Source organism: Lampetra fluviatilis, chromosome 55 (genome assembly GCF_964198595.1).
Source record: "Lampetra fluviatilis chromosome 55, kcLamFluv1.1, whole genome shotgun sequence".
Classification (NCBI taxonomy): domain Eukaryota; kingdom Metazoa; phylum Chordata; class Hyperoartia; order Petromyzontiformes; family Petromyzontidae; genus Lampetra; species Lampetra fluviatilis.
The window spans coordinates 4,628,854-4,640,774 of NC_136329.1; the positions used below are offsets into that span (position 1 = coordinate 4,628,854).

Here is an 11,921-nt window from a genome sequence, read left to right on the forward strand (position 1 = left end):
GCTGAGTCGACCTAGGGGAGGCCCAGGACCGGTTCAGATAATCGTCACTGGTGTTTGCCGTGAGCGGGAACCGAACCCGGGTCGCCAGGTCCATAGTGCAGCGCGCTAACCGCTACACATACACAACAACAACAACCGCCATTCGCCACTAAGTGGCGGTGACGTCACCACGACGCTTGTGCCAGGCCATGTGCACCTTGAGGCCACGTGAAGTGTCGAACGCCCGCTGGCAGGAGGTCACGGGGCAGACCCAGGTGCCACGGGTCGACTGACCGAGATGACCGAGATGACTGGCTGATGCACCACCTGTGCCCCCTACTGTACCAACTTGCTGTGCTTTAGCCACCCGACGCTCCGCTCGTTGTTGTGAGCGTTGCTCCTCCGCCCTCCGTTGTTGCTGGAGGGCGACTGCCTCCAACTGCCCAGTAGCGTCCTTCACGAGCCTCCTCCACTGAGGCCGATCTTGACACCGCTGGTACCAGTCATCGGCAAGTCCACTCAGCTCCACGTCCTCCTGTACCACATCACTCCATCTCTTCTCTAGCCCGTGCCGCGCCCGTTTAGCCCCCTCGATCCGGCCGAACAAAAGCTGTTTAGGCATGCGGTGGCTGGGCATGCGGGCTACATGACCCAGCCAACGCAGCCTTGCCTGCCGGAGAAGCTCACTGATGGGACTTTGCCCAGATCTTTCAAGGACTTGTGAGCTCCTCACACAATCCAGCCTGGTTAAACCCAGGATGGATCGTAGGCAGGCCAGCCTAAATGTTTCCAACCGGCGAAGATGCTCCACTAGGGGGGTCCACGTTTCGCAAGCGTAGAGAAGGGAGGGAATGACCGTGGCCGAGAAGACCTGAATCTTCGTGCGGAGCGACAGACCAGGTAGCTTCCACACAGCGTTACGCAACCGATGAAAAGATATTGCCGCTCGACTGATTCGGAGTGAGACCTCTGCTGATAAACTGGAGCCGGTCATAAGCACACTGCCCAGGTATGGGAAACTCTCCACTCTCTCCACAACTGCCCCATCACCAATTGGGAGTTGTGGGGGTGGAGTGTCCGATGGTACAAAATACCCAGGCAGGTGCTTAGTTTTGGTGGGGCTGATGGTAAGGCCTCACCTCTTAGTGACACGCTCCAGTCTCAGCAGCAGCGTCTCCAACTCCTCTTCTGAATGAGCAGCTATTACCAAATCATCGGCATACATAACGTGGTTGACCAATAGGGAGCCATCCCTTGATCGCACCCGGGCGTCGATCAGCCTCCCATTATATCTGTACCAAATGGAAATTCCCCCGGTACAGCTATTGAAGGCTTCACGAACTACGCAGTCGAAATAGATGTTAAATAATGTGGGAGCCAGAGGACATCCCTGTCGCACCCCAAGGTGTACAGGGAAAGGCTCCGACTCCCAGCCACGTAGTTTTACCCGGGCCCGCTCATCATCATGAAGGTCCTTAATGATCGTGAGCAGAGGGTCAGGGACTCTGAAAGCACGAAGAACAACCCAGAGCCCAGTCCTACTGATGGTATCATAGGCCTTGACCAGGTCAATAAAGCAGAGATGTAGGTCTTTTTGGAATTCCCTACACCTCTGCTGTAGCAGACGGACAGAAAATATGGCATCTGTGCAGGACCGCCCTTTCCTGAAACCGCATTGGGGCTCCGCAAGCCTCTCCTCAGCGTGCCTAGCAAGGCGATGTTGAATAATCCTTGCCAGGACCTTACCCGGCACACTGAGGAGTGAGATGCCCCTGTAGTTGTTACAGTCGGTACGGTCCCCCTTCTTAAAGAGGGGGGCCACCAGGGCATCCTTCCAGTCCTGCGGAACCCGTCCAGTGGTCCAGACTGTTGAAAATGATGTCATATAGGGCAGTCTGTGCACAAACGCCACCCTCCCTCAGCATTTCGCTTGGGAGATCATCTCTGCCCGGTGCCTTCCCTGGTCTCAGACTCCGGATCGCCCTCAGTACTTCCTCAACAGCTGGCACCTCAGCCAGCCACTCACAGGGGGTGACCTCTTCCAATATTTGAGGCACCGCAGCCTCAGCAGGGTTATCCCCACTTTGTGCCATGATGTTTTCCTGGCTGAGAGATTTTCCCTCCCCCAGGACCTCACAGAAATGCTCAGCAAATCTGCAAACCTGTTCCTGGGGGTCGGAGATTGGATCACCGTTTTTTCCTCTAATGATGATAATAGGTGTGGCGCTGCAGGTTACATTTTTGATGGAGTTAAATAGTGATTTGTGATCGCGGGCCACTGAGGCAGACTCCATCTCCTCAGCAACCCGCGACCACCACCCATCCTTACAGCGCTTTACGGCTCTCCGAACCTCCGAGCGAAGGCTGCGGTAAACCTCCTCATTCTCTGACGTGGGATGCTGTAGGCGATGAGAGTGGGCCTGTCGCTTTTTCTCAATTAACCTGAACACCTCCTCTGTCAGCCAGGGTTTCTGGGGAGGTCTGGACCGCGTACCCAAAGCAGCCATTGCAGCTGCATGAGTCACAGTCTTAAACCTCGCCCATTTACCCTCGACATCAGGTGGAGTGGGCGACGATGCCAACCCCAGCTGCAAGCGATGATGAAATTCTCGCTTGCAACTTTCATCAGCTAACTGAGACCAGGCCACTTTTGGTTGGAATGGGATCCTGGGTATACACCCACCACCGGAGTGGAAGAATGGCAGGCGCATCTTACAGATGACTAGTCGATGGTCAGAGGGCAGATCAGCTCCACGGTAGGTCCTGGTGTCAAGGACATGGGCTCGCATCCGCTGGTCCATCACTATGTAGTCCAGCAGATGTTCTTGCTTGGACCCGGCATGTATCCATGATGTTGTGTGGATGCGCCGATGCCGGAAGAGCGTGTTGGTAATTACAAGCCCATGGGCTGCACAAAAATCTAGCAGCCTCCTACCGTTATTATTGAGCTGATCTGGCCCATGCCTTCCAATCACTCCAGACCAGGTGTCAGCATCATGACCAACTCGGGCATTGAAGTCACCCAACAAGATGACTCTGTCCCGAGTGGCCACTTTAGCCAGCACCTGTGACAGGAGGTCATAGAAAGCGTCTGACTCATCGGCTTTGCCTGCATCCCTCCACGGATGCTCGTCTTCGGTGGGGGCATAAGTAACCACGACCACCATTCCTCGCCTCTGATTGATGGGAAGGCGAGCCCAAAGTATCCTGGGGCTTACAGCTTCCCACACCTCACCGCCACGCTCCCACGCCCCCTTCATTCTTTTGTTCAGAAGAAGAGCCACACCCTGTTTTTTGGCAGTCTCCTGCCCCGAGTAGAGGACTGTCCACCCCTCATGGTGGCAGGATCCAGAACCAGTCCACCGGACCTCCTGAATGCCACAGAGATCCAGGCGGTACCGGTCCAGCTCCCGACAGAGGAGTGGCAGCCTCTCCTCCGCAGTGAGCGTTCGAACATTCCACACACACACACATACACACACATACACACACTTCAACCCTCCCTACCTTTTAAACAGCTCTCCAGCCCACTCTCATTCTTTTAAAGCAAGAACACGGTAGTTCACTCAGAAATAAACTCTTTTTATTTTAGGAAATGCCCCGCTGAGCCAAATAGTAGCTCTGTTTTACTGGTAGGAACCTCCTGGTTCCACCAGCCCACAGGGGATTATTGTGTCCGTCCGTCCGTCCGTCGTGCATCCAAAAATGGGAGGGGTGGGGCTGGGTGGAGAGGGGAGGGTGGGGAGGGGCTGGGTGGGGAGGGAGGGGCTGGGTGGGGAGGGTTGGGCAGGGGCTGCGTGGGGAGGGTGGGGCTGGGTGGGGAGGGGCTGGGTGGGGAGGGTGGTGAGGGTGGGGAGGGGAGGGTGGGGAGGGGCTGGGTGGGGAGGGTGGGGAGGGGCTGGGTGGGGAGGGTGGGGAGGGGCTGGGTGGGGAGGTTGGGGCTGGGTGGGGGGTGGGAGGGGTGGGGCTGGGTGGGGAGGGGCTGCTCACCCCGTGGTGCCCTTATAAAACTCAACGTTAAACCTACTCACGCCGGCTTGTGCCCGCCCTCACAGTCGGGCATATTTGCGGAATACACCACGCCGCCGTTGACCCTGGCCATTGCCCGAGCAACCCAACGTTCCTACCAGCTCTCTCCGCAGGAATGTGTCTTCAGAAGTGACCTGGCCATCACAGATGATAGCTCAACGACGTTGGCTTTTCATCGTCGTGTAGTGGCGGTACGCACTGACAGGGGAGGATCGTGTGAGAGCGCGTCGGGCGTGGCTACATCGCGTGGTGTAGTGGCGGTGCGTGCTGACAAGGGGGGGGATCGTGTGAGAGCGGGTCGGGTGTGGCTACATCGCGGTCTGCAGGCAGATGTCCACACCGAGGTCCGCATAGGCCCCGCCCCCTGGAGCGGAGGACTATTTAGGGCGATGCACAGCAGCACTCGGGGAGTTGGTAACCAGTGAAGACAGAAGAGGAGGAGGAAGAGATAGGGCCCTGCGACCCCTAGCCCCGATGTCCTTGTAAGGGCCGGGACCCTGTGTGGTTCAGAGGCGAGACCGTGGGACCCGCGGCCGGACGTCCGTGTGAGGGCCGGCTGTGGGACCCAGTGGTCGGGACCCATACCCCAGCCGGGGTGGGTCTGGGAGTTCCCCTGGAAGCTACGGGGCCGGAGAGCCCGCCTGTGTGTAGCCGGATGGAACGCGTAGCGTAGGCTGTAGTTGGCTACACGTGTCGTTGTGGCTAAAGTAAATGTTAATACAAGTGTGCTACCCGTCAAGTGGTCTCCCGCCGTAATTACTATATTACAGTCGCATGGAATTTTAAATCAGCCAAATATTCTAAATGCCGTGATGTTCATTCTGAATTGTGGAGCGAAAAACTGCAGGACCATGAAAAAAATCCACGCAACCACGTGAGAAAGAGAGACACGCAAACTCCAAATAATCAGCAGACGGCTACAAGATCGGGATCGAACTCAGGATTCTCTGTTTAGCATGCGAGGGTTGTTAACGTCTCCCAGCCACTGCGTCGTCAGGGTCAGGATGGGAGCCACGACCTCCTGCATACCAGGCGCAGTAGTTAACGTCTCCTAGCCACCGCGATATCAAGGTCGTGATTGAAACCCACAACTTGCTGTAAACCAGGCGAGGTAGTTAACGTCTCCTAGCCACCGGGTCACCCACTTAGTAGTCAGCGCCGAGATTCTGGGTTCAATGTAGGGTTGTTAAAATCGATAACCCCCCCCCCATCTCTATACCCCTCGCAGTGTGAATGGGTTCATCCAAGTTGAGTCTCTGAATAGCAGGTCACGTGATGGTGGTGTTGAAAAGTGTGGAAATGGGGAGCGGTGGTGCAGCGGTTAGCGCTACGCTGCGTTACAAACCCCACTACAATTCGAGTTCGATTCCCACTCAGGGCCACTAACACTTCCTCCCCTAGGTCTACTCAGCCTCAAATGAGTAACTGGCGTGCTGTGTAGTAAACATCACCACTGGGGAGACAAAGGCGGCCGGGCGTGGTTGCTGACCACCCACCCCTTCGTGTGCCACAATGCCGATTTTCATAGGTGCTTCTTCTCGTTACTAACATCACTTTCCGCAACTGTCTATTGAAGGCTATATGGAGATCTTCGCTTTTGTGAATCAGTAAAGGTGATTCATATTCTTAGGTTTTTTCGGTAAAGTCACGTAGGTAAAAAATGAAAATTAATAAAAGTAAAATAATATACAAATAAAATAAAATTATTTTTTATTTTATTATTTTACTTTTATTAATTTTAATTGTAATTTTACCTACGTGACTTTACCGAAAAAACCTAAGAATATGAATCCTTGCAGTCACGAAAGGCTTCAAATCTAGAAGTAAAGGTGATCCTCGCTAACAGCACTTACCCCAACGGCCTGTTGCAGGCTATACGGGGGATCTCTGCCTTTGTGTGTGAGTGGGTCAGAGTGGGTCTGAGTGGGGACGCAGTGTACTCAGTCAGCACAGCGCGAAGTCACAGCCACCCCACACCGCCTGCACCTTCCACTCTGATTCTTAAGCAGCAATTCAAACGGGAGTTCACCCACAGCCCCACACAACCCCTGTGCTGTGAGGCACCGTGGCATGTGTCGCGTAGGCGAGGTCCCCATCCGCTCTGGGCTCTCAGTTTGCCGGCGTCAGGGGGAGTTTGGCATCGCATCGCGCCACCGTTGAGCCGCAAGTCGGAGGCTGTGGGATCTCAAGCGTGGGGGTTGGTTCGTCGTCTGCGTTAAGGTGGTTCATTCTTGTTCAGATGTTCATGCGTGTCGGGTGTTCATCCGTGTCAATTGTTCATCCGGGTTTAGGTCGTTCATGCGTGTCCAGGTGTTCATCTGCATTCAAATGCTCAAAAGTGTTCATGTGTTCATCCGTGTCCGGTGGTTCATACGTGTGGACTCACAAAGATACCCATAGACTCACAGAGACCCATTGACTCACCACAGAGACCCACAGACTCACACAGAGACCCACAGACTCACACAGAGACGCATCGACTCACCACAGAGACCCATGACTCACACAGAGCCCCATAGACTCACACAGAGACCCACCGACTTGCACAGAGACCCACAGAATCGCACAGAGAACCATAGACTCACACAGAGACACACAGACTCGCACAGAGAACCATAAAGTTTTACACGTCTGCTTTCATGACCAATATCATGCATAATAGAGTGTTTTTTGGGGGTTAGATCGCGTAAATATATAAATGTGTCGTTATAACTTGTCAACATCCCGACACAGCCCACTAGTAAGGATTGTCAAGTAAACAGAACGTGCCAATTCGTCACTAGTACAGCACACCGGTGTGTTGGAGAGCCAAGCCACAACATTTACAATCTCAGTACGACGTTTCGCCAGTAATTACAGGTGACAGCCAGATTTGTGGAGAAGTCCACCTGTTTAGTTCCTTATATAGAGGCGTAGATGTGGTGACCACACTTCTGCACTCTTGTGCAAAGTGGGGGGGGGGGGGTTAATGAGTCAACGTAAATTATGCAACGTAAATTATGCGATCTTGTCCTTCCTGCCCAGTGTGTGTATTAAAATAGCCGTACCAACGGTAATCCCTATTGAAGTATGGTGGCCTGTATAGGCATGCATTTAACCAGAGGTGTGGACTCGAGTCATGTGACTTGGACTCGAGTCAGACTCGAGTCATGAATTTGATGACTTGCGACTCGACTTGGACTTGCATAACAATGACTTTGTCCCACCTATGAGATGTGGACTCGAGTCATGTGACTTGGACTCGAGTCAGACTCGAGTCATGAATTTGATGACTTGCGACTCGACTTGGACTTGCATAACAATGACTTTGTCCCACCTCTGCATTTAACCAATGTATTATTTAATGATTAGCTTCCACAGAGCACTAAGTCGGTAGCTATCCGAACGGTTAAAAAAAAAATTCCTTCAATTGCGATACATTTTCTAATTATTTTGGCCAGTAGTAGCTAGTTTTGCACAGAACTTTAACGTTATCAAAATTAATTGAATGTCCTTGTTGGCACGCATGTTCTGACAGTTGTATTTGGGAGTATTTAATATTTCTCTGATGTTATTTTAGTGTCGTGCTGATCATTCGTCCTGTTCGCCCAACATAGCATTGAAGTTAATCCTGTACGCACCTTCTGTTCATAGCTTCGGTAATACATCTTTGTACCAGGTATTCATTTCTGTATTTTATTCGGATATTTTGTTTTTACAAACATCTGGCTAGTTTATCAGTCACTCCCGCAATGTACGGTATTTTGATCGTTTTAATTACTTGGGCAGTTTCAATGCTCGTGTTATTTGATTTGGTTTTGACATTCAATGCCCTGTTGATGTGTGCATCATTGTAACCGTGCATTTGCAGTGCTTCTTTAACATGTTTAATTTCATTTCTCAGACTTTCACCATCTGACACTTTCTTAGCTCGATGAATGAGCGTCTTGATAAGAGAAGATTTCTGTGCGGGGTGATGGTGTGACTGCATTCAGATAGGTGTAAGTATGTGTTTTCTTTCGGGAAGCACTGTGTTTTTTTACCATTTCTATCCCGTCCGAGCAGAATATCCAGAAATGGTAGAGTTCTGTCAGCTTCCACTTCCATGGTGAACTGGATGGATGGGTTTTGCGAGTTGAGATGATTTCGAAATTATTTAAGTGTATCTTTGCCGTGTGGCCAGGCCACCAATGTGTCATCCACATATCTAAACAAATCAGAGGGTTATAGTGTGCTTGAAGCTATTGCGTTTGTTTCAAAATCTTCCATGTACAAATTCGCTATCACTGGAGACAATGGAGAGCCCATTGCTGCTCCTTCCTTTTGTTTATAGAAGTCACCTTTCCACAAGAAGCAGATGTTCTTTAGACAGTGTTCAGCTCGTCTTGGGATATCTCTGGCCAAACCTTTGTTCGTTACCAGAGCGTCGAGTAATTTAATTGACTCGTTGCCCGGAACCCTCGTGAACAGAGAAGTCACATCAAAACTTAAGAGAATATCATTAGGGTTAAGCTTAATATCTTTAATTATATTTAAGAGATGTTTAGAGTTCTTGATGAACGAAGAGGTCCTACCGATGTAGGGCTGTATTTGTTTCATTACGTATTGTGAAAATTTGTATGTGGCAGAGCCTATTGCACTATACGACATCAGGTTTGTTAATTTTTGGTAGCCCATAAAGTCTTGGTGGTTTTGATGCCCTTGGTTTGATAAGGTATTGCTCTTCCTTGGGAATTAATGACTTGGCAATGATTGCCGTTGTTTTACGTTCCAAGGTGCTGGTTGGGTCTCGTTTAATTTTAAGGTAGGTACCTTGATCGAGTAAATTTTGATTTTATTATCATAGTCCTCACGGGGCATCACAACAGTCGATCGGCCATTATCAGCAGCAATAATTTGGATATCTTTATTTGCTCTCAATTATCTTAAGGCTTTTGCTTCATTGAAGTTAATATTTGTTTTTGGCAATTTTCTGTTCTCAAATTTTTTGGCAACCTCATGCCTAGTCATCTCAGCTTGATTATGGGGGAGATGTCTAACTGCTAATTTCACTTCAGCAATTATCTCATCGACAGGGATTGTACGTGGGGCAACAGCAAAGTTAAGACCTTTAGACAGGACTGAAACCATATCGCTGGATAATTCAACGTTAGTCATGTTCATATCAGCTGATTGCTGTGTCATTGTGTCAATTATATTTCAGTGATCTGTAGACACTCTTACTAATTTTTACGTGTAAGGACATTAGTGATTTCGAAATGTAACTTAATTCACTTATATTGTGCTGTATTCTCTCTTTTAGCAACAATTCACTATCTTCATGTAGTATTTGATTATCTTTAAGTGACAATTTGATGAGTTTATTTAACTGCGTGTGGTATTACCTTTGAATCTCTGCATCTTTTGAGGAACACCAGTGAAGACAACAACTTCATCCGCTTAATTTGAAGTTTCTCCTACTTTCTAGTTTGAAGAAAAGTATCCTCCCCATAGAGGTGAGTCAGTTTAACACGTAGGTTTTTGCGACCAATATCATAATTGAAATAAATAAAAATAATTTAAACCACTCGGATAGCTACAGACTCAGTGCTATGTGGAAGCGAATCATCAAATAATACATCGTATAAATGCATTCCTATAAAGGCCACCATACTTCAATAGGGATTACCGTTGGTACGGCTATTTTAATACACATAATGTATAGGAAGGACAGGATCAAAAAGTTATCATAATGCAAATGCATAATGTACATTGGCTCATTAATTCCCCCCCCCAAATTTGCGCAAGAGCGCAGAAGTGTGATCATCACATCTATGCCTCTATATAAGGAACGAAACAGGTGGACTTCTCCACAAATCTGTCTGTCGCCTGATGAAGCCAGTTGTAATTACTGGCGAAACGTCGTACTCAGATTGTAAATGTTGTGGCTTGGCTCTCCAACACACCAGTGTGCTTTACTAGTGTAGTGAATCATTTCAGAGACACTATTAAGAGGCAACAACGTTTATTCTACACTTAACACCACACCGTAGCATTCGCCATACGCAACCGAGTCAGGGCCAACAAAAACGCCAACCGATGCCCCGATGGCAGTTCAAAACAACCCTGGTTAATTAGTATTTTAAGGGACATTTTCTTAAAAAAATGAGTCCCCAACAGACAAGGCACAGGCAGTGACTTTGAACCAACACTGGTCCCGTCAACTCAATATCACCAATCCGGACCACCGCTTAAATTTGGCCAACAATATCAAAACACCCGCCATTAACCGCGACACAAGAACTATCAACAGATCCCAAACAAGCCAACTTCGGTGGCAACGACCTATAAATCAACTCAAAGATCAGGGCGGCGGATGTGCCGGTATCTATCAGTTCCCGGACTTCAACACCTTGCATCGTCCCTACAACAGTGGACGATCCCACTGCCGCTGCTACAACCTGATGCGCCAGCGCTGTCCCCTGTCCCCGACACCACGGCCAACCGGCACCCTCAAAACCCCGCATCTCACGCGCCGCGACATCATTATCCCCAGCAACTCGCGAACCCGACATGGTCTGCGATGGAGATTCCTGAAGTGACTATGTAGACCGGGTGTGTGATGTGCCACGACTCGCCTTTGGAAGGTCGCCCAATCACTCCCAGTGGCCGTGAACTCCCTCACGAAGGGCAGCTTCTTCCTCAGGGTGGGCACCTCGGAGCGTGAAGTTGGCGGGCTGTCAAATTTGGCGGGAGCGTTTTCCCGCCCCGCCGACAAAATGGCGACCGCCCGCGCGGGCTGCGGCTCCGTCGCTTCCCGCGCTCGCGAAATGGCGGCGGCGGCAGGACTGTCTTCACATCTCTCTTGCCCTGGCGCTTCTTCATCCGGCTTCTCCATTTCGATTTAAGCCACAAGCGCCGCCGCGGCAGACAGCAGGTCCGTGAGGCACATGCTCCTGATCCAGTGTCCCCCTCTCGGCGACCGCAGCGTCGAGGTACAGTTTTTTTCACGCTGCACCGCAGGGAGCACTTCCACGAGAATTGTCTCCGGGCTCCCGGTCCCCAGGGCTGTCTGGGGAATCACCTCCCCGCCGTCTTCATCGTCCGACGTCTTCCTCCGTGTTGACATTGACATATCTGTAGTGGCATATATTGAGCCACTACGGCATCTAGCGCCAGCTACTGAGGAAAGGGTGGAACTTTGCATTGTCGAGTCTCTCTCTGGTGACGGTCAGAGAGAGGGCAAGTGAAGACGTGACAGTCTGGGTGAACCTGAAAGGGCACGTGACCATGTGAGGGTAGCGAGAGGGACATGTGACATGTGGCCCAGAGCCTTCTAGAAGGATCCAGAAGGGGGCGTGGCCAGGGGTGGAGCCGGGCTACGCTAAGGGGCATATAAGGGAGGTCCCGAGAGCCAATTCGGGCTGTCTTCAGGAAACAACCCTTGGTGCTACGTCTCCTCGCCCTTCAGTTTTCAGTCATCATGTTTGGCATCGTGAGTCAGGCAGTACTTTACGGACCTGACTCCGATGAGTAGTTATCCCGTTGGGGTCTGAGTTAACTGTGGTAGTTACCAAGTATATCGTTATGTGCTATGTAGTACCCTGTTGGGGTGTAGTAATAAACATATATCCTCCAAGTTCAAGTGTGTGCCTCCGTGGAAACCACTATATCTGGCTTCAGAAGTGAAAAATAATAGCAAAGCTACCGCCTTAGCGTAGGTAAAATGTTTACAAGACGAAGACAACTCACCAGGGCGTCTTCTGATGGAGGAGGACGATGAAGAGGTGATTCCTCAGACAGCCCCGGGGGTTGAGTGCAGGGGAGATCGGCCAGCGGATAAGCGCGAGGATCCAGTACTCGCACCACCGCTATCATCTGAGAAAGTGCGCCGATCGCGTGGCAACCGTCATGCCAGCTTGTTGGCCACTGCGGCAGCACTGGCTGCTGAGATG

The 11,921-nt window shown here is 50.7% G+C and overlaps 2 protein-coding genes across 2 annotated transcripts in view; both read left to right on the forward strand.

Annotated features, from left to right (window-relative positions):
- The window catches only part of LOC144949942 (sulfotransferase 1 family member D1-like), a 38,578-nt gene extending 32,410 nt beyond the window's left edge, over positions 1 to 6,168 (forward strand). The window contains exon 11 of the mRNA XM_078879933.1: positions 6,092 to 6,168. Within this exon, the coding sequence (XP_078736059.1) occupies positions 6,092 to 6,168 (77 nt within the window). The remainder of the gene's footprint in view (positions 1 to 6,091) is intronic.
- LOC144949824 (sulfotransferase 1 family member D1-like) overlaps positions 6,156 to 11,921 on the forward strand; it is a 38,055-nt gene continuing 32,289 nt past the window's right edge. The window contains exon 1 of the mRNA XM_078879766.1: positions 6,156 to 6,228. The gene's annotated coding sequence lies outside the window, so the exon portion shown is untranslated. The remainder of the gene's footprint in view (positions 6,229 to 11,921) is intronic.